Source organism: Centroberyx gerrardi, chromosome 23, assembly GCF_048128805.1.
Source record: "Centroberyx gerrardi isolate f3 chromosome 23, fCenGer3.hap1.cur.20231027, whole genome shotgun sequence".
NCBI lineage: Eukaryota > Metazoa > Chordata > Actinopteri > Beryciformes > Berycidae > Centroberyx > Centroberyx gerrardi.
In genome coordinates, this window is record NC_136019.1 from 5089325 (window position 1) to 5116975 (window position 27651).

General features: G+C 41.2%; 1 protein-coding gene across 1 annotated transcript in view; it reads right to left on the reverse strand.

The window, feature by feature from the left end:
* Positions 1–9908: 9908 nt before the first annotated feature.
* arhgap36 (Rho GTPase activating protein 36) overlaps positions 9909–27651 on the reverse strand; it is a 90690-nt gene continuing 72947 nt past the window's right edge. The window contains exons 5-12 of the mRNA XM_078281820.1: positions 22498–22714; positions 21751–21806; positions 20574–20723; positions 19001–19133; positions 17282–17448; positions 15321–15409; positions 14287–14513; positions 9909–11985 (exon numbers count right to left, since the gene is read on the reverse strand). Of these exons, the coding sequence (XP_078137946.1) occupies positions 11609–11985; positions 14287–14513; positions 15321–15409; positions 17282–17448; positions 19001–19133; positions 20574–20723; positions 21751–21806; positions 22498–22714 (1416 nt within the window). The 3' untranslated portion in view covers positions 9909–11608. The remainder of the gene's footprint in view (positions 11986–14286; positions 14514–15320; positions 15410–17281; positions 17449–19000; positions 19134–20573; positions 20724–21750; positions 21807–22497; positions 22715–27651) is intronic.

Sequence of the window (27651 nt, forward strand, 5' to 3'; positions counted from 1 at the left end):
ACGAGACACTTCAGCGCCCGTCGCAGAGGAAGCACAGCTGCGGAGGAGCGTCCGCCTCCTCCCCATGGTAACCATCAGTCACCACAGTCTTCTTCTTTAGCCTATTTTGTGCGCATATTATACCATGATGCATCAGCTTGCCACAGGGACCGTAAGGGTTTCCTTTAGCTTTACACTAATACAGAGGGAAGTTCACCCTGAAAGCAGCTCAGAAAAAAACAAAACCATTTGCCATAAGTCCGTTCATTTTCGTCAGCATCGTTATGTGTCCCACCTGGGGTTTGTTTCTTATGGTGGGTTGCCATGAAGTGGTGCTAGCAACATATAGTGTTATTGGCAGAGTGGGAAATTGACACCAGCCACCGAGTCTTGTCTGCTCTACCAGCCGCTTTGACCCATAACCAACAACCCTATTGTATTTTTAAAACCCTAGCTGGCTGGTTAAACAGTGAAAGTGGCTGGTAAATGTTCGGTATGCACCGGTGTCCGGCTGGTGGACAATAAACAAGTTCAATTTCCTGCCCAGGTTACTGGTGTCGTGCCATTACCGGCGTCCCGGTCATGTTTGGTGCCACAGCGGAGGAACTGAAAAAGGGGGCGTGGTCAGTTATTGAAGCATAGCCTAAAACATTTAGTTAGCAGCCGTTTGGTGGTTCTGACAGAAAGCACAGTCCCCTTCGCAGTTTGCTTTGGACGGTTTGTGTTGTTTTTTTTAAAAACTTTTTTAATGCCAGAATCTGCACATTTGTACCATCTTTTAAAGGGACACACACACACATACACGCACACACACTTTTCCTTTCCTTGTTGTCAGTGCTGACGACCAAACCTGTCACACTACGTACAGGCCGTCTGAATGTTAGCGTTCTGTGTGTCTCGTCGATGCGTTCCTCAAAGGTGTTCGGACAAAGTTTTATTTCCAAAAGGCAAACTCCAACGCCTCCATACACCTTCAGCACACTTCATGGCCGCATGGGAGATGATACTAGCCGCTAATCACATGCTTGCAAACCAACCAGACCCTTTTTTCTGTATTTTGGCTGACAAAATATCGAATGTGGCTATTTAATTCTCTGCCTTGATGTTCTTCAGGTGGCTAAAAAAACATTTCAGTGCAGACTCTCTGTTCAAAACGCAACCCCGGGTAATGCTGAGTAATGCTAACGGTGTGCTAATGTGGAACGCAGCCATCGTCTCTAGACTACATGGTATATTTAATGCAGTATATAAGACTGTCCTCACCTGTTGTTCTCCTGTGTGTTTGTCTCAGTCGTTTAAAAATGGCTTCCTCTCCTCGGTATTTTGATTTCTAGAGCCAGTTTAGCACAGTAGGAAAAGGAAAAAGCTGATTCAGGGTGGTAACAACAGCATCCTAGTTAATGTCGTCACTCATCCTGTTTTAAGGGGCGTTAAAGGAGATGCCACTCATAAGGAAATCTTTCCGTTTGTTGTATCAGACAGTATTGTTCTTCTAAACACTACAGTGGTTAGTGACTGACTGCACAAACAATTAGCCTGCCTCGATTTGTCTGCATTAACGAGAAAGCTAAATTCCTGAAAAATCGTAACAACTCTCGCCCACTCCGGTCCGATGCTGCGTTCATGTCATGTCAGATTTACCGTAAATATGAGCTGCCTACCGGGGAAAAAAACATGCAGGTTGCAAAGTAGGACGTGGGAATTTTTTGTAGAATCCGATATCTCCTAATTAGTGTCACAAAGTGTGTAACATCGCTTTCCTTTGCTCCTTGAGATCTTTCATAAGAAGACGATACACCAGTTGATTGTAAAATACCTTAAGATAACAAGAAGGAGCGTCTTTACGATCGCCATCTTGGATCTGGCCGTTCCAACGAGTTAAACGTGTCTGTCATCCCTTTCTCCCGCTTCTTCCGATATGAACGTGAACGCAGCATCTGAGCCTCGAGGCAAGACAAACACTAGCTGCGTTTACATGGAGCCTTTTAATCAGAATAGCAGCCCAATCAGAATAAAAATGCCTCATATAAACGCCTCAATCAGAATAAAGTGTCCCGATCCGATGAAATTTCATTCCGTTTGAGAGGGGTGGATAAAAATGGATGGATAAAATTTCATCATGTAAACACTCATTCAGATCACTTTCTTTATCTCGCCTGTTTCTGCACATGTTCGCGCATTTAACGTAACGTCAATTACGTTACCCTTTTTTTCCGGGAGGATTCGAATGGATGTGCTTGTTATTAACCCCGGGGCACTCAGGCTTGATGTGGGCGGTGCAGCCCGTTTTTATATCAAGTCCTGACTCCGCCTCTCCGGGCCAGTTTCGGTTTACAGCGGTGAAAATTACAAATGGACCCAATCACTGTGGGGGCAAAACAAAACGTCTTTTTCTGACACTTATGGAGTCGTATGTTTTGATAAAACTGTTGCTTCATCAGAAAGATCGTTATATTTAGCGCTCATGTAAAGCGTGGGAATCTTCCTCTGGAATGATTTCATTCAGAATGAAAAACAATTTCTCATGTAACCGCAGCTACTACATGTTTATTTTTTTATGGGTGGCATATCCTTATAATCCCAGGGTCAGAAAGTGAGAGTCATTCTTACAAATCAGTTTTCGTTCTGTTGGAGAAGCGAGGAGGACAGGCAGCCATTTTGATCTCCATAACTAGCCAGAGCCTGATGGTAGACAGCAACCTCTTTTCACCTCCGTTGTTTTCTTTTAACGCACAAAGAAACCAAATATAGGTTTTTTGGTTTAGTGTTTTGTTTTTTTAAAGTATGTTCTACACTGCCAGTGAGGTAACTTCACTCCTAAGTGTGCGCTTTTATTTTTTTAGCTTGGGTTAGCCTGAGTGTGTGGAGTTTTACCACTGTGGGTTACTCTGATAATCCACAGGCTGAAAGCTCCACCCAACCGGGCTATCCCCAGGTTAACAAGCAAGCGCACCCTCTCACTCCTTATAACGGAGCTAGACGGAAAGCGGATGGAAACACGCTCTCTCTAGCCTCTAAGGTGTTTATATTCTACAGTAGTCGAGCGGCCTGGGCGACGGGTCAAGTATTATCTGAATGTAAGTCAGTCTGCCATTGAAATGTACAGTAAAAAATAAAAATAGGGCTGCTACTTGACCTGTAACACACCAGGACAGACTCATGGATCCGGCTGCGTCTCAATGCCCTGAAGTGGCTCTCTCTCCTGCCAAGTCGAGTCAAGTCAAATTCATTTATAAAGCACTTTTAATAGAATTAGTTTGCTTAATATTTTCTAAAATACTTCATTTGTTTGACGCCCGTAAGCAAAAACCGAGAGGTGAAGGTGTGAAAACTAAGCGAATCCTTCAAATTCCAACCTCAAGCTCATAATATCTCTACTATATTGGCGCTGAACTTCCAAAAGATCGTTCTATTTTTCATTTAGAAGTTCAACAATTCTAAACAATTAATTGCAACCATGAAAGTGTGCGGTGAAGCTCATGAATCTCACCTCAAACCTCAAAGCGGCCTATAAGGACAGAAGGAGAGGGAGCTGCTTTTGATGAGCGGTCTAATTGAGACGCAGCCGAACCCGTTCACCTCGTTCGCTGGGTTGAGGCTCCAAAGTCAACACTATTCCCCTCTCTCTGTCCATGCTGCTCATGTTAGAGTTTCAACGAATCGACGTGAAAAGAAAGACGTTGAATCCGTTTTTTGGGGTCAATCCACTTCTTTTCCTGTCAAGTTGTGTCCGAAAAAATCATTTCAGGCTTGACGTTGTATTGGAAAATGATTTGAAATGAAAGTTAATACCCGGGCGCCAACAGAATCTGCGGACTCTTTAAAAAAAAAAAAAAAAAAAAAAAAATTCAGATATACAAAACTACGCGTAAATGTTTGTACGCTTTTTAAGAAAAGGAAAATGTACGCAAATTATGAACTAAAACAAACAGAAAAAGCACATTAGTTGGGGGAAAAAAAGTCCACCGATTCTGTTTGTGTCTTTTGATGAATTGCAGTTTAATTTGGTTTCATCCATTCATCGACAGCATGGAAAAGTGACATTGGTCCCCAAAACTGTAAATGTGTTCGTCACCGACAGACGGGTCTAACCTGCGGCGAGACAAAGCTTCGGAAACCCATGTTGAAGCAAGGCTCTTTTTTTTTAATTTAAAATACAATTAATATTATTATTATGAATGTTTATGTTAACTTCTTTTTCTTAGATGTTTCACTTTTTTTGATATATTTTACTAATTCTACTAGTCTACCATTCTCGTGTAGGCAGCTTACAATAATTGGGGGATTTATTTTTTGGTTTAATTTTGGGGGGTTATGAGACGAGAGATGTTGATGTGTACATAAATACAGATGTTATTATTGGAATATAAATAATTGCTTGCTTGAAATAATCAGCAGACCTAGATCGAAAATGCTAGTGGAAATCACGTCTCGTGTACTTTTTATTCCGGTAGCGAATCAAGCGAGACTAAGCCCCGCCCACCTGGCATTCCAGGTAGTCAAAACCAAACGCCCCCCAAAGTCATTTAGCTCATATACAATCTGACTGTTCACGATACACGGCCCAGTATCATAAAAATTGGCAAAGTTCCCCCATAAATAAGACAGAGGCTTTGTTTCGGAGTAAAATATTCAATGAAATTATCTCCGCCTTTTAAATGATGCGTAAAGGCGGAGACACATTCGCCGATTTTGGGGCCAACGCTCCTATGGGACAGTTCCTATGGGATTAAAACAATACAGAGGCGACTCTTCAAGCACTGTTGACCATCAAAGCTGTCCTGTCCCGGCCTTAAAGGAAAAATCCACCCTAAAACACTTAAAAAAAAAACAGCAATTTGTGATGTACTTTGCATTCCTGGACCCATTTTGTACCCATCAGAGAATCATTTGATTGAAAGAAATTCTTGGCAAAAGAGAACTTCTCACTAACAGGGATGTAAACAAATAAAAAAAAACACAAGATTTGAGAGAAATAAGCTTTTTCTGGATGGGATATTTTATTTTAGCTAATGAAACATGGGACCAAAACTTTACATGTTGCATTTATATTTTTGTTCAGTATTATATTCCCATACATACAAGGCCCGCCTTTGATTGAAAGCAAGAAGTTCACACCCGTTCTCTAGGTGGTTGTTGAAAGGCATTCTGGGAAATGTAGGAAATCAGGAACTGAAGTAGAAGCAGACGAGGCAGGTTGAGGGAAAGTAGGTTCACCAAAAAAAGCAAATTAAAACACTTAATTACACAAAATCCTCCTGGAATGCATGGAACATCATTAATTGCTGATATTTAACAGTGTAAGAGGATCTTAAGGTGGATTTTCCCTTTTAAAAGAGATTAAAGGGGGAATTGAACAATTTCATTTCAAGTTCTTCGTCCGCCGAAAATGTTTCACCCGAGAAGACGTTCCCACATCACTCCTCTGTCAGACTCGCCAAGAATGTAAATGATTTTGAACCCAGTTGTGATGGGTGTGAAGTGACTGAATGCATCTTTTAACACTTGTGTACAGTGTGATGTGAGCAGAGTGAAAACACTGTGCGAGACGTGGCAGCAGCCTCACACACACGCACACACACACACACACATAAAACACTTAACATCCAGGAGAAATGTTTCACACTCATTTACAGAGGAACAAAACAGGTGCAGTGCCTTCAGAATATATTCATTTTCATTCAGTTTTTCCACTTTTTGCAGTGTTGCAGCCTGAAAAATGTAATAAATGAAGATTTTTTGGCATCAATCTACACAAAATACGCCATCATGCAAAGACAGAAAACAGAAATACTTTGTTTAAATATGGATTCAGTCTGCTGAGTCGATACATTTTGAATTCAGGCTGTAACACTACAAAATAAGGGGCAAAAAATGAAGGGGTTGAATACTTTCTAAAGGCTCTGTATTCACATTTTGGTGTCAGTTTCAAGTTGGACAAAAGTTATGGTTTTTCTGGTTTTTGGATAAAAAACTGGATAAAACCACATGGAGTCTGTTGCTTCTCTGTTTAGACGGCCGTGAAAACAAATCAGATCTGGGCCACAAAGAATCTCAAAACAGTCATTTTTCTGTTCCTGTGCAAGTTGTTTTTGTGTGTGTGTGTGTGTGTGTGTGTGTGTGTGTGTGTGTGAGGCCGCTGATGCTGCTGCTGCTGCTGCTGCACACACACTGCTGTCTGGAAACTAACGCTGAGTGTATGTGGATGCAGTGAAGCTTTGGAAGAGCGGCAACTTCTCCTGGTCTCCAAACTGTCTGAAATAAAACACAAACTGGTATAAAAGTTGGAATAATCCGGACTGTTCTCTCTCGCTTCATTCATGTCAACTTGTATCTGTGGTTAGAGCTTTCATGTCATGTTGTGCTGAACATTTTAAAAGGGAATTCAGATTTTCCTCTATTCATATACAGATATGATCAAAGATGTTTGATGAAGACATTGTTAAAATGTGGTTTTGTTTTGAGTGGTTAATTTTATAGTTATTGCATTTTCAAATAATGCTTTTCTACAGGCAGTGTCAACGCATCACAGCTGGACTTGGCCTTGATTGGTTCCCCTCTCTAAACAATTACTAAAATCCCTCCCAAACCCCCCATGGTGTTATCAGCCAATCAGAGTCCAGTATTCTGACTATTCTGTTTGTGAGGACTTGGTTTTCAAATTCATTCAATTAATACCCTTTTCCCTAAACTACAGTTAGTTGCAAAACATTGTGAAGATCATTATTCCTATCCTGAGCCATAGTATATTAAAAAATAAAATCACAAAAAATTACTAATATGGAACCTTTAAGGTAGCAGCAATACTAAAATACAATCCTGGACAAACTCTCTTTGATGCAGATTCAAGTCTTTTAGCTTTTATTTTTCATGACTTTCCTGCTGAAAGACAAGTGATATGAAGTCACATATTTGAGAAGCTAGAAGTTACCTTTTATATCAAAGAGTGTGTGTGTGTCAAGGTTATTATAGTTTTGCATTTTTCATTAGTTTTTATTTTTATTTCGTTCTGACTTTTTGTTTTCAATTTCAGTTTAGTTTTAATTAGTTTTTAAAGCGGGTTTGCTAGTTTAGTTTTTATTTTTTGAAAATGCTTAGTTTTAGTTTAGTTTTTATTAGTTTCAGTGTTAGTTTTAGTCTTTTTTTTGTAATATGGGGTATTTGTCAGGGGCGAGATTCAAAAAGGTAAAAAAAAATTGAAAAAAAAAATTGGAAGATAGATTTCATATCCACCCAAAATACTAGGCTTACGTATTGAATAAATTGACAAAGACGAAAACTGAAGACATTTTCTCTATAATTTTAGTTTATTTGTTAGTTTTGTAAACACACAATACAGTTTCAGTTAGTTATCGTGTTTTTGTAAAGCCTCGTTTTTATTTTTATTTCAGTTAATGAAAATGTTTTTTCACACCTAGTTTTCGTTATCTCGTTAACGATAATAACCTTGGTGTGTGTGTGTGTCAAATTTGGCTGAAAGTGTCCGCTACTGGCCACTGATAGGCTGCTGTACTTTTACTGAATGTTGAACAGGCAGGTGTTGATGGTAGAGATGGAGGATGGAAGTGGTTTTTTATAATTTTTTTCCTCTGTAGTTCAGTTGACTTGAGCAGGAAAGACAAATGAGAGCAGTGAAACTCACACAAATTCTCTCCAATACTTAAAAAATGTAAGAAATTGTAGATGGAAGCAGAATGAGAAATCCTTCAGTGTGTGTGTGAGCGAAAGAGAGAGAGAGAGAGCATCTTCTCTCCCAGAGGGCTTTTTTGTCTTGTGACTCACACTGTTGATTTCTCAGCTGCTCATTACGCTGCCAAACAGATGACCGAACTTCCCCAAAACCCTTCAGAGATCTTCTTCAGTGGAAACGACGCACCGAATCACAAAGTTTTGCCTCCTTTTTTTCCCCCTCCCGCTGGATTCAATAAGCAACGACACACACAAGCAATTATTGTCCATTTAATTCTTAGCAGGTAGGCGACACACTCTCCAGATAAAACAGCTCAGAAGTTATCCAGGTTCCAGGGTCTACACACCTTGAGGGGTTTCTGCTGCTGGTTTTACAACGTTATAGAAAAGCGTCATCGGCTAAAAAAAGGACAGAATATATCTTGTTTTCTCTATAAGGAATCCGAAGGAAAAGAGGATCCGCCGAACCTACAGAGGAGAGGGACAGACTCTGGACAACTTCTGTCTCTGTGATGGAAGAAATACAAGAAAGGAATATTGATAAGATATGGAAAAGCTCTGTACAGCAGCGGAAACATGAATATTTACTACAAAGACGGCCCGGAAACAGATATAAGTACTGTACAATTATATGACAGAAGGAAAATACAGGACTGTACATGAGAGATTGTTAAAACGTCTGAAGATGAAGCGCTTAAGAGTCTGTTGTCCATTTCAGGAACCAAACCTAATACATTTGTCTATACACTTTTATCCAAGAACATAGGAGTTCACTGCAAAAACTGACAGACTTGTTCAGTTATTTTATCTTCTATCCGGACTTATCGAGCTTATTTTAAGATTTTATTTAGTGAAAATAGTCAATTTTACCGGTTTCAACAACTTTTTCAGGAGAATGTAACTTGTTTCGGGACATTTACTTGTGAAATTGTCTTGGAGAAAGTTTCTTCCAGATTTTCTTCATTGTTTTATGATGATTTCTTGAAAGAATTGCGTCACATTGGCATGAATCAAGTGAACCAGCAAGATTACAGTGAGATAATTTGACTAAAAATATCATGAAATAAGCCCGATAGGTCTGGAAACGAGATAAAATCACTTGAAAACAGTTGTTTGTGGTTAAAGGTTCATATGAGCTGATTTGGTGCGTGCCGCCCTCTTGTGGTTAAAGGGAGGCACAACACCCTGAACCAAAACTTCCCACATGACATTCCTAAAACCTTAGTACCTCATGAATATTCATTTCTAGCTACCGAGAGAGAGACTCGATCCTGCTCGCGAGTCCAGACTGAGCCGTCCAAAGAGTGCAGGAATAACATTTAAAAACGTGAAATAAAAATGAGGCTGTAATACACCAAAGCTTATGAGAAACCTGTGCTGGAGCCGATATTCCCTTTTGAAGTATTGACATCGACTACAAAAGGACTACAGAGTGTTAGGTACATGCAGTTTTAGTACACACCGTGTTTGTATGCCAAAAAAAAACACAATACTGCATAAAGCTTCTCCACACAGGTCTACTGCTGCATGTGCTGCTGTTGTATGTTCAGTATGAAGAGTTCGTCCTATGTGGTTAAAGAAAAACTCTATTTTTAAGAAACAATGTACAAGAAGAAACAGAAGGTTACAGGTATTTACAGCGTCCCGTCAGTGATAGTTCTCATCTGCAAGGTCCCTCGATTCAGCTGGTGTGTGTATATATGTGTGTGTGTGTGTGTGTGTGTTCGTGTCCAGGTTATACCTCGATTGATTGGTGAAAGTGAATGAAAACACATCCCAGGAGACGGATTAAAGCGATACCACTTGTTTCCAACATATTGCTGCCGCTACTGAAGCACCGAAAACTAGAAGCAAATAAATAAAAACCATTTTAAGCTGACTGAAGCTGTCTGTGGTGTTTCCATCGCTGCCTGAACAGATGGACTCAGGTGTTGCAGTGTCAGATTTGTGCATCTAAAATCAATAAGGTCACTCCTGTCGACGGGATAGTTGCTTGTAACTGTCAAAAGATTTCATTTACAGTGAATGCAGCTTAGTAGAAGTGATGGGAAAGCAACAGAAAAAAAAAAACAGACAGCCAAGTGTTAGTACGGCTCATGCAGCTATGGTTAGATATGCAGTTCTAGGTAGTAAAGACAAGGTGTGTGTGTGTGTGTGTATGTGCGTAAAATTATGAGTAAAGTTTGTATAAAATATGTACATCGCAATTCCTGCATGTTCTGTAATCTAAAATCCATATAATCTCTGTCCAAGCAGTTGTACTTAAGTCTTTCGTCTTCTTTTGAACAACTTGTTGATGTATTTCATGTATTTTTTGGACTTCATTCCATCTTCAACATTTTCCAACATGAATTCTTCCTGTCTTTGCCACTTAAAAAAAAAAATGTTTTTTTTTCGTATATGTATCAAACTTTGCCTCCTCCATCATCTCTTCGTGCTCTTCAGTCTCTTCTGTCTGTGTCCCAACTACACACACACACACACACACACACACACACACGTGCTGTGTTCCAGAGATGACAGAAAGTGGGAAATTCCAACTTCCTACGAGGAAAACCTCACTGGAATGATGCTTTCAAGTTGGAATCGGAAACTCAAGATATTTCTTGGATGTTTTCTAGGATATTTCAGATATTTATATTAGTTATCTGATGATGATTTCAACATGATGGCATGTATACGCTACACAGTATTACTTTTAACATGTTTATATCATCCTCAAAATATGCTTAAATTCGATTTACCACATTGCAGGACCTTGAAGTCATCAAAACCCCGGTGTAGTAAATGGTTAAACATAAATTTGAACGTTTAAAGTTGCACTTACAGTTGCTAATGCTCTGTGCTAACTAGCTAGCTAACGTTGCCAAATATCATTCACGTGGTGTTAGCTGTTGCATGGGGAACTGGATTTCATGTTGGGCAAAGAAAACCTTGCAGGCGTCCAGGTTTCCTTTCTGGTTTTTCCGACTTTCGACTTTGAATGCAACGCAGCAACGGAAACAGATAAGAACGTCGATGACGCGGCAAAAACTCCACGCCTACAAAGTGCGGTACAAATGCAAAACCCTGTTCAGTTTCTAAGAGCAAAAGAATAAATCTGTGTTCTAATAATTGATGTGAAATGTATATGGTGTAAATAATTTGACGTTACCTTTTCACCGTAACAGCAAGATCAATAAAATGTTTTATTCTTCAAAGTGTGAAAATGCGAACGTGACTCCTCTCTTGAACCGAAGTGTGCTCAGAGGTTTGCTAGCTTGTTAGCATTTTGTAACTTCCAGATAATTCAGTTATGATCATACAGTTGTTTAACACAGTGGTTCTCAACGTGGGGTCCGGGGACCACCAGGGGTCCTTGAGGGGGTTCCAGAGGGTCCCCCAGCAAACTGATGAATTGTTAAACTTCTCCATTATTTAATTTACAAGAAGTTAACACGATTAGAGAATGTAGAAGAATGACTGTTTTGATCATAGTTTCTCTGTTATCTCTCTTCCTACAACACAGATAGTCATGGAGTTCTGGACAAAATCATATCTAACAATAAAAATGTTCTCAGATTTGGGTCCGAGAGACAAAATCTCATCAAATGGGGGACCGTGGCTCTAATGTGGACTAAATTAGGGGTCCTTGATATGAAAAAGGTTGAGAATCACTGGTTTAACAGACATGAAAAGGTTATGGATAATTAACATCATAGGCTTATACAGTTCACATCAATTATTAGAACAAAGAAAAAAGATTTTTTTGTTTTACCCATAGAAACTGAATAGGGTTTCGCACTTGTACCGCACTTTGTAGGCGCGGCCCATTAGAAACGTCACGCCATTCTTATCTATGAACACACAGACTCACACACACACACACACACACACACACACACACACAGACTTCCCCCTCATCCTCCATCTCCCTCCTCTTCGCGCTCCTCGCCCTTCATCATACCATCGTCTCCGACCCCGACCCTTTCCCGGTGAAGAAGTCCCAGAAGTTGGCGGCGGGCGACGGCTTGCTCTCCTCCTGCGGCGCCTGCCTCACCCAGATGCTGCTGCCGCTGTCGCCCGTCCCGCCGCCGCCCCCGCCGCCCAGTCCGCCCAGGCCGGAGCAGCTCCCGCCCCCCAGGGAGAAGCCGAGGGCGGAACCCAGCGCGCCCCCCCGGCGGTCCTGCTCGGGGTCCGGACCGTGGAGCCGGGAGGCGGAGGAGGAGGAGGAGGAGGAGGAGGAAGGGGGGGGCTGGGCCAGGCTGAGCAGGTTGTGGTGGGAGTGGAACTGACGCATGTGGCAGATGGATTTACCTGGAGGAACCTCAGACCCACCTGAGGAGAGGAGACAGACCAGATAACAGACTTCATTCACTATAATCTTCTAAAAATATAAGAATAAGAATAAGAATATACATGAGCAGCAGGGAAACCAAGCCCTTAATTTAATTCAACTGGATCACCTTTTTTCACCTTGTCACCATGTAAATAAATGGTGGTATTTGTTGCATCAGCTGGCCTCTTTTTGTTTTTTTTACCTGTTTTATACTTACTTTATATATTTATTTTCTTTTTCCCTTAGCTGTTGTAAAGTGTCTTAAAGCGCTTTATAAATGAATGTATTATTATTTGTATTATTACCTTTATAGTGTGCAGTGGTTTTTGAATTAACGCACCTGAGACATTTTCTGTTTTTTTGGGACTTGACAAAAAGAGCGCAGACATTTTGACTTACCTATAAACATTAATTATCTGTTAAAAATATAACATAGCTTTAAAGAAGTAAGGGTTAGTATCATGGGTGTTTAATTAGGTTTAATGGGTGGGTTTTAGATTCATGGAGACTCATTAAGGGATTTTTTCATGCCTTTTGTGCATAGTTTACAGGTTATTAATGAGTTATTAATGGAAAGTTCCTGTCTCCCTGAATTTTTCATTATATTATAAAGTAAGCAGCCAAAAATTTAAAAAAATCAATGGGGTTTCCTTCATTAATCACTCCCTTAATTAATTTTCAGGGGCTTTTGCATGAATTAATGGGTGAATTAATGTAAATGAATGAAAATATAAGGTTATTTTAAGCGATTAGTGGTTTGTAATACCGGCCGAGGGATTACCACATATTATCATTATTCCTGGATTCTTTCATTTAGCATTCATAATTGGACTCTTTCCTATCAGCCCATGTGTTACCATCATTTCAAACAATATGAGAAAAAAGAAATGAAAAAGAAATGAAAACGATTTACAAAGCTTCAACACAGTGGGCAGCAATAGAAAATAGTTTTTACCTTTTGATATAACATTGAAAATTGAAAATATATCTATACAAACCATTTTATCAACCACTCATTTTTATATCAAGGTCCATTTTCCACAAATTCACCTACCAACATTTTTCTAAAAGTCAGGAAAACCTGTTAAGAGTCGAAATTATAGATGCAACAGAATGTGATATTCATACTTAAATTGTCAGAGAAGCATGGGTTAGTATGCAGCTAATGTTTTTATTAATAAAACAGTGCTCAATATTATTACGCCATGGTTTTAACTGTCTCTACTGATCTCTTTTCTACTCTACTATTTTGTTTTGTACCAGTGAATCCCAACAGCCTCTCCATCTTCTGTCTTCCACAGCTAGGTGGAGCTGTTGCCTCATCTATCATCCCAACTCAGCTCTCAGCTTACAAAACATGCTGTTCATCTGGAAGCTCATCAAGTCTCCTAAATAAGTATGATCTATGTTACAAAATACTTGGACAAAAATTACTTTGTAGATGTGCCAAGATACCTGCTCTTTAGTATTCATAGTATTCCCATGATGTCACATGAATTTCCTACCAGTTTGGTGCTTTACCACACACAGCTCATTGGCTGTGTCTTGATTATAATCAGCTGTTAATGTATTACAATCACCTGCTATTTTCCTACCAAGGTGGCTGTAGGGTGATGTAACAGAATACTATGAATAGGAGACACAAATTGGACACATGACATTTTTAAAGGTGCTACATGTTGAATTTTTAAACATCAGTGTATCATTGTCAAATTGTGATATTTTGTATAATTACTGTAAACAAATGAGATCATGGTCTGGTCGCCTCTATCTCACACCAGTGGTTTTGTTGTTCTGTTTCTGAAAATGAAGACTACATTTCCCATAAACCCTGTTGCTTCCTATTACGAAGAGGATGTTGCTACTTGTCCCTCCTCTCTCTCTCTCTCTCTCTCTGGTGTCACTCTGGGTGCGTTTGATTTTCACTTTCCCGAAGAGGATCAACATGTTGGAAGTGATGTCTCCATCTTCCTTTCCCTCCTTCCACCATCTGCTGCCAGAAACTCTTTCAGCTTCAGCTCCGTTTGCTCTGGAAGAACAGAACCTCTTCCTGTTTTGTGCCGTAAAGCGATCCAGCAGATTTCCCTCCAGATCCACCAGGTGGAGAAACAATGGAGGATGCAGAGTAGAGGCTGATGGAGGCTGACAGGCTGACCACTGATGCTCTGGTTTGTTTACAGTGATCATACTAATGTCTCTAAATGAATGTGGTGATGATGTATTGATGTTAAAATGCTACATGCAGCACCTGTAATAATAATGTGAAACCTGCTGCCCACATAATGCGGTCCTGTGATTACCGTATCTGGTCTCCTGCCGTTTCCTGTTCTGGTTCAGCTTGAGGACGTTGAGGAAGACCTCGCTGGTCAGGCTGCCCTCGCCGCCGTTCCCGTCGGGGGGGAAGAGGGGCGAGGGGGGCTCCAGCGGGGACAGGCTGCCGCTGGACGCCCCCACAGAGTCCAGAGACGCCCCCGTGTCCCGGCGGCCGCCCGACTCACTGCCGCTGTCCACCGTCAGGTGACTGCCGCTGGGGGGAGAGGAGAGAAACCACATCAGTGACGGGGCGGCCGGTCGCTGGATTTACTGGCACTCGTGACTCATGGCAGTTTGTTTGAAAGTGAAAAATAAGAAGTTAGTGCTTTGTTAGTGTGATTTACTGCCTGTCCGCCGTTGGATGGAGAGGGAAATACATCCTGGACAATAAAACGTGACGGACTGACTGACAATGGGTGAAGAGGGAAACAGACTGGGTGGTAAAATGTTACTGACTGATTGACTGACTGTCAGTGAACGGAAAGGGAAACACAAACTGCCTGAAAAAAGTTACGAGTGACTAGGTGACTGTCTAGTGGACTGAGTGACTGTAGTGTCAGTAGTTTATTCGAGCACTAGTAAGTCAGTAAAACTTTATTTATATAGCAGTTTTCAGACGAGAAGTCACAAAGTGCTTCACATGATGAAAACAAACAATATAAATAAAATGAATAAAAGAGCATACAGAATTCAGGTGATGCAATGCAGTAAAAATGTACTTCAATGCAGAGTAGAGTCAGTAAGAGCAAGAAATACACGGATAAAATCAGTAATAAAATGTAAGGAGGCAGAACAAAATACAAAATGGAAAATACAGTGATAAAAATAGGATGCTCTGTTCATTAAAACAGTAAAACAGTGCAAGCGAACCTTAAACCTTTAACATTTACACGCTAAAAATACATTTACATGCAGCTCTAAACAAGGGCTGTTAAACAAGTAGTAGTGTATATGTTAGTTATGCTGGTGTGATTGATTGATTGATTGATTGATTGATCGATTGACAGCCTGTCCTGGTTACCTGAGCTTCCTGCGGAGGAGGTAGTCGATGATGTCAGGGTCACTCTGGATCAGACTCATCAGGACCTCCTGCTGCAGCTCCGCGGATACCTGGAGGAACACACACACACACACACACACACACACACACACAGTACCCCAAAGTTAGAGAAGAGAGCTTGTGATTAGAGGGTTAACAGTTAGAATTGGGTTAAATATCTTGGAAAAACTGGTTGTACTGGCAGGTGAATGTGAATGTGCTAAAAAGAGCTTTTAAATCATGAGGATCACACCTCACACACTGCAAATAAATCCCCATTTTAACAAGTCTTTTAATCTAGTATTAACTCTTATAATCTTAAATCTTAAAATCTGCCAATGGGGAGAGATGACTTCACTTGTTTCCAATGCAATCCAAATAAACTTTGTGTATTTTTCTTGATAGTCGAGTGAGCTGCCTTTTTCTGCCAAGACACTTGTAGTAAATTCTCGACTAAATTACTGAAACAAGTGAAACTGCGACAGAAACAGAAACTCACTCCACTGCCAAAATGTCATGGAAGCCCATTCCATTCCTCAGATAGAAAATCAGAATTGTGAGAAAAAAGTCAGAATTCTGATATATGAAGTCATAATTGTGAGGGGAAAAAAGTCAGAATTGTGAGAAAAAACGTCAGGATCCTCAGATAGAAAATCTGAATTGTGAGAGAAAAAGTCAGAATTGTGAGGGAAAAAAAATCAAAATTGTGAGGGGAAAAAAGTCAGAATTATGAGAAAAAAAGTCAGAATTGGGAGAAAAAGTCAGAATTGGGAGAAAAAAAGTCTGAATTGTGAGGGAAAAAAAGTGAATTATGAGAAAAAAAAGTCAGAATTGTGAGAAAAAAGTCACAATTGGGAAAAAAAAAAGTCAGAATTATGAGAAAAAAAAGTCAGAATTGCGAGGGGAAAAAAAGTCAGAATTGGGAGAAAAAAGTCAGAATTGGGAGAAAAAAAGTCAGAATTGTGAGGGGAAAAAAGTCAGAATTATGAGAAAAAAAGTCAGAATTGGGAGACGAAAAGTCTGAATTGTGAGAAAAAAAAGTCTGAATTATGAGGAAAAAAAGTCAGAATTGTAAGCAAAAAGTCAGAATTGGGAAAAAAAAGTCTGAATTATGAGGGGGAAAAAGTCTGAATTGTGAGAAAAAAGTCAGAATTGTGAGGGGAAAAAAGTCTGAATTATGAGAAAAAAAGTCTGAATTGTGAGGAAAAAAGTCAGAATTGGGGAGAAAAAAGTCAGAATTGGGAAAAAAAAAGTCTGAATTGTGAGGAAAAAAAGTCAGAATTATGAGAAAAAAAAGTCAGAATTATGAGGAAAAAAAATCAGAATTGTGAGAAAAAGGTCAGAATTGTGAGGAAAAAAAGTCTGAATTATGAGAAAAAAGTCAGAATTGTGAGAAAAAAGTCTGAATTGTGAAAAAAAAAGTCAGAATTGTGAGGGAAAAAAGTCAGAATTGTGAGGAAAAAGTCAGAATTATGAGAAAAGAAAGTCAGAATTATGAGGGGAAAAAGTCAGAATTGTGAGAAAAAAGTCAGAATTGTGAGGAAAAAAAAGTCTGAATTATGAGAAAAAAAGTCAGAATTGTGAGAAAAAAAGTTAATTATGAGGAAAAAAAGTCAGAATTGTGAGAAAAAAAGTCAGAATTGTGAGAAAAAAAAGTCTGAATTATGAGGAAAAAAAGTCAGAATTGTGAGAAAAAAGTCACAATTGTGAGAAAAAAGTCAGGATCCTCAGATAGAAAATCAGAATTGTGAGAAAAAAAGTCAGAATTGTGACAAAAAACATCAGAATTCTGAATTCTGAGACATAAAGTCACAACTGGGAGAAAATAATATTTTATTCAGTGGTGGGAATGGGCTTCCATATCATTTTGTACTATTCACAGGAAAAATGAGATTTGAACTCTATATGAATATGTGTCTACAACAGATTTATATTCTCCGTACCGTGAAGAGCCTCCTGTAGGTCTGGATGAGCACCAGCGTGACGTTGATGATGGCGGCGCTGTCCTCGATGCCCATGGAGTGAAGACTCAGGTCTCCTCCACCCCGCTCCCCCTGCAGCAGGTTGGGACCGAAGATCACCGCCAGGTTCGCCGCCGTCATCTTGTTACCTGGAATCTGGATGGAGAGACAGGAGGGAGGAGGGGAGGAGGGGAGAGGGGAGGAAGAGAGGAGAGGAGAGGAGAGGAAGAGGTGATGAGGGAGGAGATGAGAGGGAGGAGGAGAGGAGGGGAGAGGAGGAGAGGGAGGAGGAGAGGAGAGAGGAGAGGAGAGGTGATGATGGAGGAGATGAGAGGAGGAGAGAGGAGAGGAGGGGAGAGGGGAGGAGAGGAGAGGAGAGGAGAGGGAGGAGATGAGAGGAGGAGAGGAGAGAGGAGAGGAGAGGTGATGAGGGAGGAGAGGGGAGGAGAGGAGAGGAGAGAGAGAGGTGATGAGGGAGGAGAGGGGAGGAGAGGAGAGGAGAGGGGAGGGGAGAGGTGATGAGGGAGGAGAGGAGAGGAGAGGGAGGAGGAGAGGAGAGGAGAGGAGAGGAGAGAGGTGATGAGGGAGGAGAGAAGAGGGAGGAGGAGAGGAGAGGAGAGGAGAGGTGATGAGGGAGGAGATGAGAGGAGGAGAGAGGAGAGGAGGAGAGGAGGGGAGAGGGGAGGAGGAGAGGAGAGGAGAGCAGAGGAGGAGAGGAGGGGAGAGGGGGAGGGAGGAGAGGAGAGGAGAGGAGAGAGGAGGAGAGGAGAAGCGATGAGGGAGGAGGAGATGAGAGGAGATGAGATGAGAGGAGAGGAGAGGTGATGAGGGGAGAGGGGAGGAAGAGAGGAGAGGAGAGGAGAGAGGAGAGGTGATGAGGGAGGAGATGAGAGGGGAGGAGGAGAGGAGGGGAGAGGAGATGAGATGAGAGGAGAGGAGAGGTGATGAGAGAGGAGAGGAGAGGAGAAGAGGAGGGGAGAGGGGAGGAAGAGAGGAGAGGAGAGGAGAGGGTGATGAAGGTGAGAAATACAGCGAGAAAGAAAATATAAGAATCAGCGTTTCAACTGTGCAGTATGGTAGAGGAGAAATAGCAGAGAATGTTAAGGGGTTTTTAAATTCTCAGGTAATTTGATTTCTGTCGTGCTTAATCATGTATTACAAACTTAATCCACTGTGTAAGTAATTGAGCAAATTTTAAATGAACAGAAAGTACCTGATTCTATGCATGAAATGCCATTGAAAATGACTGGCAGGTAAATTATTCTTGACAGAATTTAATTTAATTTAATCCACACTCTGTATCAAACCCTGTCCAAGCAAATCACCCAAATTTACATGAGAGAAGTAGGCAGGTATGAGAGAGAGTGAGGAGAATTATTGGTCAATGTGCAATACAGTAAGACTTTCCTAAACTGAAGGGTAACTATGAATCAAAATATGAAACAAAAATTTGCTTCTGAAATGCATTAAAACTTTTGGGAAAGGTTCGATTTTCTTGCGACCGAAGCCAATCACAACATTTCATTTGGGAAAACTCAACTGTAAAGAGTAAAACTACAGCAGGCTGTGTGTGTTGAGGGAGAAATAATTGATGGGGACGCTTCATCCTTTTCCTAATACTGAGCGGGACATTTTGACAGGTGATTTTGGGGTTTTTGGGGGAGACAGAAGTGAATCTGGCCTACCTCCTCGTCGTGGTGCCGATGCTGTCCTGGGCGTAGCCCTGCACGGTGTGCAGCATGGTGAGCAGGCGCAGCAGCGTGTCGCAGTTGCAGGGCGGCAGCAGGTAGAGCAGGTGCTGCAGGTACTGCAGCTGGTCCGTCCCGCGCAGGCACTGCAGGACAGAGGGGTTTATAACCTTCATGTAACACAGCACCCATCCTGAGCACCCATGGGTCTAGTTTACATTCATACAGGTAGACATTCACACCGGGGAGCTGCCCATACAAAACTCTGCTCTATCGTATTGAGATTACAATGCTTACTCTCTCTCTCTCTTTCTCTCTCTCTCTCTCTCTCTCTCCCCCCTTCTCTCGCTCTCTCTCTCTCTCTCTCTCTCTCCCCTTCTCTCCTCTCTCTCTCTCTCCTCTCTCTCCCCTTCTCTCCTCTCTCTCTCTCTCTCTCTCTCTCTCTCCCCTTCTATCCTCTCTCTCTCTCTCTCTCTCCCCCCTTCTCTCCTCTCTCTCTCTCTCCCCTTCTCTCCTCTCTCTCTCTCTCCCCTTCTCTCCTCTCCTCTCTCTCTCTCTCTCTCTCCCCCCTTCTCTCGCTCTCTCTCTCTCTCTCTCTCTCTCCCCTTCTCTCCTCTCTCCTCTCTCTCTCTCTCTCTCTCTGCTCTCTCTCTCCCTTCTCTCCTCTCTCTCTCTCTCTCTCTCTCTCTCTCTTCCCCTTCTCTCGCTCTCTCTCTCTCTCTCTCTCTCTCCCTTCTCTCCTCTCTCTCTCTCTCTCTCTCTCTCCAGTTCTCTCCTCTCTCTCTCTCTCTCTCTCCTCCCCTTCTCTCCTCTCTCTCTCTCTCTCTCTCTCTCTCTCCAGTTCTCTCCTCTCTCTCTCTCTCCCCCTTCTCTCTCTCTCTCTCTCTCTCTCCCCCTTCTCTTCCTCTCTCTCTCTCTCTCTCTCTCTCTCTCTCTCTCTCCAGTTCTCTCTCTCTCTCTCTCATCCCCCCCTTCTCTCTCTCTCTCTCTCCCCCCTTCTCTCTCTCTGTCTCTCTCTCTGTACTACTAGAATTGCAGTACAGTGGTTCTCAAACTTTCTGGCTCATGACTCCTTAAAACACAGCGATGCCTACAGGCTGCAGACGCCAGAGCGGTGAACAGTTCAGCCAAAAAATGATTTTCCTATTTCAGGTTGTTTCATTTGAGGCCTAGAGGCTGAAAACTATTCAGTGTTTCACAAGAAAAAAAACTACAATTTTAGGAAAATCTGAAAAATTACACATGATAATAAATGTGTCTAGTAGAAATATGTTTTCTTCCTATCCCATGAATCATCTCTCGACCCCCCAGAATTATCTTGCGACCCCCTGGGGGGACCCAACCCCCAGTTTGAGAACAACTGTAGTAGTAGTAGTAATGTTGCACTATTTGTAGTAGTAGTAGCACTATTAGAAGTAGCATAATAGTATAGTAGTAGTAGTAATAGTAATAGCAGAGTGACAATAGTCGTAGGTACAAATGAATAACAATATTAAAGTGTGTGTGTTTCTGTCTACAGACGATTGATGTGTAGGAAGATGGAGTAGACGTCTGTGTGTGTGTGTGTGTGTGTGTGTGTGCGTACGGTTGGCGTGCAGGAAGGCGGGGTACAGCTCTCTGGGCAGCAGAGGGTCGGGCATGTCCCGCAGAAACTCTTTGAGCAGCGCGGCCACGTCGTGAACGCTGTGCTCCTCGTCCAGCTGGATGTCCGCGCCCATGTCGAAGTCCTCCCGCAGCTGCCACACACACACACGCACACACACACACACACACACACACAGACAAACATCAATAAAGGTCATCTTCCCCCTCATGGACCATTTCTCAAAAACAGGATATGACACATCATCATCTTTTCTTTTTCAGATTATTTTGTGGTATTTCGGTGTACAGTGACGACTGAGAGGAAACAGAGAGAGGCGATGACACGCAGCTCGGGTCATGACTTGAATCTGTGATGCTGTAACTACACAGTCTGGTGAAACACTGGGACGTCCCGCAACATCGTCATCTTTCACCCCACAGTACATGGAATCAGCACTGGAGAGGGCGTTTTGGATCTCAAGTGCGTTTTGGATCATCGTTTATCCAAGATCCCAGGAGAATAGCTGTTACAGGGTATAAACTATGGGTCTGAATAAACAGTAAAAAGTAAACATAGCCTGAGGATTAATGTTAGTATTTAATAGGGCTGCAACTGACAATTATTTTCATTCAATCTATCGATTACTTTTTTGATTAATCGATTCATCATTTAGTCTAGAAAATGTCAAAAATAATGAGCCAAAAGTGATTCTTAAAATTATTTAATTAGTCCGACCAGCAGCCAAAAAAACCCCAAAGTATTCATTTAATAATAATATGAAACAGAGAAAAGCAGCAAATGTTAGTGTTTGCAAAGCTGTAACCAAGCAAATGTTTGGTCTTTTTACCTGATAAAAAAAACCAATGAATTATAAAATTATAATTGATTCATTTTCTGACGACTGACTAATCGATTAATCAATTAATTGCTTCAGCACTCGTATTGAAGTAAAAAGGAATAGTGTTAGGGCTATTTGTGTGAATGAATGAGTGAATGAATGGTTTATTCAAGACTGCTGTTTGAATTGACACTCAGGAATAACAAAATCAACATTTTTTTCAGGTCTTACATACAGGAAGATATAGATGTTTTATTCCACATGCTGCCTACCAATGAATGTGCATCAGTCACTACAGTGGATCCCTAAATGAAATGTGTTTGCATAGGACAGTCCTCACCTGTCTCACTCTCTTCTTAGAGCTCCCGACTCGGAAAATCCCCAGAGTCTGAAGACCTGGAGACAAAACGGTGCATCAGATGATCTACAGTCCACAGCATCAAATGCACTGAGTCTCAGTTCGATTACAGTGAGCACCACTCTCATACATGATTAAAGGTAAAATCCACCCTTGGATACTTTTATATATTTATACATTATATATCATCAATCTGTGATGTTCAGTGCAAGAGAATGGGTTTTTCCAGTTGAGAAAAAGTGAATTGCGCTCCTTCCTCAAAAAACCCCAACATGTCTCTCTGCTGCAGTGCATGCTGGTCTCTCTCCTGCTCCTGTGGGTGGAGAAACTGGTCTCTCTCCTTTTCTACGATGGATTTCTCCCTGTATGATTGTTGAACGTCTCTCGGTGCAAAACGGCGGCTCTAGAAAGAAGCCCTCGCTCTTTGATTCTGAGGGACTGACACCAAAACCTGACGTTTACCGCTGATGTTTTACATCCTGAAACATTTTCTCAAACTCCGTTGCAGCTGCTGGAAATATCTCAACATGATGTCGGCAATAGCTGTTTTTAAAGTGTTTGAGGGTGGATTTTCCCTTTAAGCACAGAACTCTGTACTAATTACTGTACAAGTAAAACTTTCCACACCATTGACCAGTTGCACTTTAAGTCCATTGGCTGTTAAAAATAAAAATCAACCCAGACGTTTTGAGATTGAGGCTTGGGGGTTCAATTAATCCGGTGGCTCACCGTTGTTCTCGATGTGGCTGCAGCAGCGCTCCAGCACCCGGGGGACCTGTCTGTAGATGGGGTTCAGGCTGAGCTTGGTCTGGGTGCGCCCCCCCGACGAGCCGCCGCCCGGAGACTTCTTCAGCTCCAGCTCCGCCGGGTGGGACAGCTGCAGCGCCTCCAGCAGGCGAGACTGACTCTCCACCAGGTCAGAGATGGAGTCTACTGACAGACCGCCCTGCAGGGAGGGGGGGGGGGGGGGGGAGAGAGAGTGAGAGAAGGGGAGAGAAGGGGAGAGAGAGAGAGAGAGAGAGAAAGAGAGAGAGAGAGAGAGAGAGAGAGAGAGAGAGGGAGGGAGAGAGAAGGGGAGAGAAGGGGAGAGAGAGAGAGAGAGAGAGAAAGAGAGAGAGGGGGAGAGAAGGGGAGAGAGAGAGAGAGAGGAGAGAAGGGGAGAGAGAGACAGAGAGAAGGGGAGAGAAGGGGAGAGAGAGAGAGAGAGAGAGAGAAGGGGGGAGAGAAAGAGAGAGAGAAGGGGAGAGAAGGGGAGAGAGAGAGAGAGAGAGAGAGGGAGAAAGCGAGGGGGGACAGAGAGAGAGTGGGGAATAGAGAGAGAGAGAGAGAGAGAGAGAGGGAAAGAGAGAGAGAGAGAGAGTAAGCATTGTAATCTCAATATGATAGAGACAGTCACATGTTTTGTTTGAATGTTCAGAATACATCTTCCTTAAAGAGAATTATTTTAACAGATCTCAGGTTTTGATACCCGGATCCTCTGCTCTCTGCTCTCTGCTCTCACCCAACAACTAAAACTACACCATGTGCTCAGAGAAGATGAGAAAACTGCATCACCTGCCACTGAATTAGTAACTGCCACATGACTAGAGAACACTTTTAGTTCAGCATCGTTTACCTTTGTGTGTATGTATTATAATTAGTAATTGTATGTCCAGTAGTGTAAAAGTAACTATGGAACGCTGATGTCGTCAAAAACCCTCTGATCTGTTGAATAATTTATGCTGTCATCTTGCCTTTGTTGTATTTGTTGTTTTATTGTTGTATGCTTTGGCAATATGTACACATGTATGTCATGCCAATAAAAGCTCATTGAATTGAATTGAATTGAATTAAATTGAATTAAATTGAATTGAATTGAGGGAGAGGGTTAAGGTTTTTAAAACAAAGTGCTACAAAGTGCTTTCCAAACTAGTTACGATATATAAATACACTAAATGAGTACATAGAACAGAAAACAAGAGTAGATTAAAAATGAAACCAGACGTGAAGTAAAGATAAAGGTAACACTTTACAATAAGGGTCACTAAGTTAAGGGTTAGTTAATGCTTAATAAGCAGTAACTAACCCTTAATTAACAGTTAACTAATGTGTCTGGTAATCATTTACTAATGGTGTTCATGTTAACTAAGGTATTAATTTATACATTATTTAATAGTCATCTTTATAAACTATTAAATAATGTATAAATTAATACCGTAGTTAACATGAACACCATTAGTAAATTACACATTAGTTAACTGTTAATTAAGGGTTAGTTAATGCTTATTAAGCATTAACTAACCCTTATTAAGCATTAACTAACCCTTAACTTAGTGACCCTTACTGTAAAGTGTTACCAAGATAAAATAAAATAAAGTAGAATAAGAATATAAAGAGACAGACAGGGCTACAAACCGGGATAAAAAAATTAAGACATAAAAGACAAATGAAATGAGACATGAGGATAAAGATAAAATAAAATATAAGGAAACAGACAGGATATTACGAACAGGGATAAAAAAACAAAAAAAAAAGGGACATAAAAGAACATAATATTTAGTGAAGGGAGAGGGAGAGAAGGAGAGAGGGGGAAGAAAGGGAGGGAAAAGATAAAGATAAGGAGGATAACTGACAGGAGAAAATAGAGAGAGCGTTTGGAAGATGAATGGCAGGAGAGAAGAAAACAGAGAAGAAGAAGAGTCGATTTTTCTGACTCATCCTGGCATCGCTGTCTGATAAATATTTCATGGGTTGAAACTGAATATAAATCACTTTTCTAATGTTTTCTTAGCCGTCACCTGTCTGAGGAATGTCCCACAGCAGCCGGCACGCAGGCTCCGCTCTCACAAGATGTTTATTGGAAATGAATCTGAAGCGTGTAAAATACTTCTGGAGTAAAGCTGCTGAGATAAACATGCCGTCCTGTCCCGTCTCTACTGAGCCTCCAAGAGCGAGAGTCACACAGTCCTGTAGGAGATTTGAGTCTGACTGGGCTAGGTACACTCTAAAAATATATTTCATTGAACATATGTAATAATAATGCATTTTATTTGTATTGCACTTTTCATTCATAGTGAATCTCAAAGTGCTACAGAGTTAAAAACATAAAAAAAATAAAAAAAATAAAAAGAAAATGTATATATATATTCTAGTATCTTTTTTTATGTGTATTGTTTTTAGCCTGTGTCTCATAACTCTTGATGAGTGGTCCTCATCTTTCTTTTTTTGGGGGGTTATTGTGTTTGTTGCTTTGTTTGACTTGTTTGTTGAGGAGTGACACACTATGTAATAAAATTATATCTATTTATCTTGAACATATGTATAAATTGGTTTTTGGTCATGAAATAGTCTGACAAGGTGAAACCAGATGAGCTAAAATCTCTTTTGATTTCACTCTACTTCACTTTTTTTTTATTTCTCTCTAACCACAACAAGAGAATGGTCCGATAAGGAGGATTTGTTTCCATATTTAGCTAACTGTGACACTGTGAACTGTATTTAGCTCTAGCTTCAACTCCAAAACACTCCAAGTTGTAGCTTGAGTAGTGTCAGCAACAAAAACTGTTGTTTTTTGGGTTTGTTAGCGAGCTACCGCTAAGCTAATATAGCAAAGCAACTAATGTTCACATGCAACAACCCAAGGGAGGTGAAATAATGAGATAGACAGGTGGATATGATGCTGCTTCAAACCTCAAGTCTTTCCATATTGAGAAATGTTACTGTAGAGATTGTAAGCTGATGAATGTTAAGCTACAAGCAGCTTGGGTGTTGCTCAAAGACACTGACACACCCTCATCATCAGCACGCTGACACTGATGAATGGTGTATATGACGTCCTTGGCTGTGGCTCAGTGAGATAAACAGGTGTCTGTCATGTATAAGGTTGCTGGTTTGAGTCCCCGGCCTTCTCACTCTCAACCGTTTCCATGTTATTGCCGTCAGTAGTGTGAACTATTGTAGAAAGAAGACAATGAACAGGAACACACTCAAACGCAGGAATAGCTCAGCAGGATAAGCAGCTGGTTTATCAGTCACTGCCTGGTTTGAGCCCCGATGGGTGAGAAATGTTCTTGCCAAAACCAGTCTGCTAAGCTGCAAGTTTAAAAAAGCTCAGTCACTGTTGCCCCGAGAGCTGAAGACCTCCAACATGGCCGCCAGAGGGCCATTATGTCACCCGAAGGCCCTTCATACTCCTTCTCTAGTCCAAGTAAGGGAAGCTGGCTTGCTGGGCTTGAAAAAAAATAAAAGCGCTTGTGTCCTCACAGCAACTTCTCCCCACAACTTTCTTTCCCCCCCCCTGCTATTCATCTTGTTCTAGCCATTAATTTTAACCTTTCCTGCTCCTGTCCTGTGTGTGCGCTCCGTCTCCCTGTGGGACGGGCGCGGGGAGAGTGCTGCAGCGGTCCTCATCCATCAGGCCAGACGTTCCCAGCTCAGTGTGTTTCTGTATCTGTCGTCACACACGTAAACAAGCAGGCAGCTGGGAGAGGATGAGTCAGCAGCCACTTAGCATGGGAGAGGTGGAAACTCTCTCTCTCTCTCTCTCTCTCTCTCTCTCTCTCTCTCTATCTCTCTATCAACCAGTGCTGTCGTAGTAAATTCAACAGTAGGTAAACAATTACTCGCAGTCTGTGATCAAATATCCATCTCCATCCACATAAACAAAAACTATTTCTATTTCTTTAAGTAAAGCATCAATGTATGCTTTGTTTCCTCGACAGTCTTTATCCTCATATAACCTGCAGGATATCAGTTTGATGCTAAATGCTATGATGTATACTATGAATTTATGTCATATATACACATAAAGTTTTGGGATTTTGGATGAAAATGTGTACATGAAGAGAACATTTAGACTCTTACCTGACCCTAAATTATGTGTATATTTTCTTTGCATATGTTAGTTTGTGCTTTCATCCCAGAAATGTCAACTGAATTTACAGAAAACAAAACAAAACAAAAAAACAATTTCACAGCTGTAAAATACTTCCAGTCGGCCTGCATATTTACAAACCATTATTCTCTGTTGTCATACTAGAGTTAGACGATCTTGTGCACATCTTGTGTTTTGTCATTTATTCCCTAAAATGCACTAGTCATTAAAAATAAGCCACTAGTACTTGTTTTTTTTAGTCCATAGTCACTATTTGGCCAGCTAGTCACTACTGTAATCTTAAAATGAAGTTGTAAAATTAGTTGCTATATAATAGATACTAGTTTTAATTTAATCTAATTGAATAGATACTAGTGACTTATTTTATAGTTTTTACTAGTCACTTTTCTGCTTTTACTGGTAACAATTTAATAAGTAAGTAATTAAAGTTGAGCAAAGACTTGAGCACATTACAAGGATCAATAAAGTATCATATTATATTATTGTGTGTGTGTGTGTGTGTGTGTGTGTGTGTGTGTGTGTGTGTGTGTGTCTGTCTGCCTGCCTCTCCATCAGTCTGTCTTCCATATATGTGTGTAAGTGTCATTACCAAATATCCATCCCAGCAGCATGTGTGTTATTTACCATGCTGACTGCACTTGATAACTGGTTGCGGTTCAGTTATTGGGTCTTTGAGTGTAATGATATTCATTACAGGCTTAAGATAACAACTGTTTCCAGGTCAGTGTGGAGAAAATAACAGGGTGTTACGGTCTCAAGCAGAGAAGGGACATTTAGAGAGGATATCACACACACACACACACACACACACACACACATTCATGTATGCACAAGAGCAGAAACATGCACACATCTTTGCACAGAGAGACAGACAGACATTACAAACACACACACACACACACACACACACACACACACACAGCACCAACAGTATCTGTCTTCCAAACATGTGCTGTGTACAGACTGTGGAAACAAATGTTTAGCGCTGGAGATGCAGTCAGAGATTAACT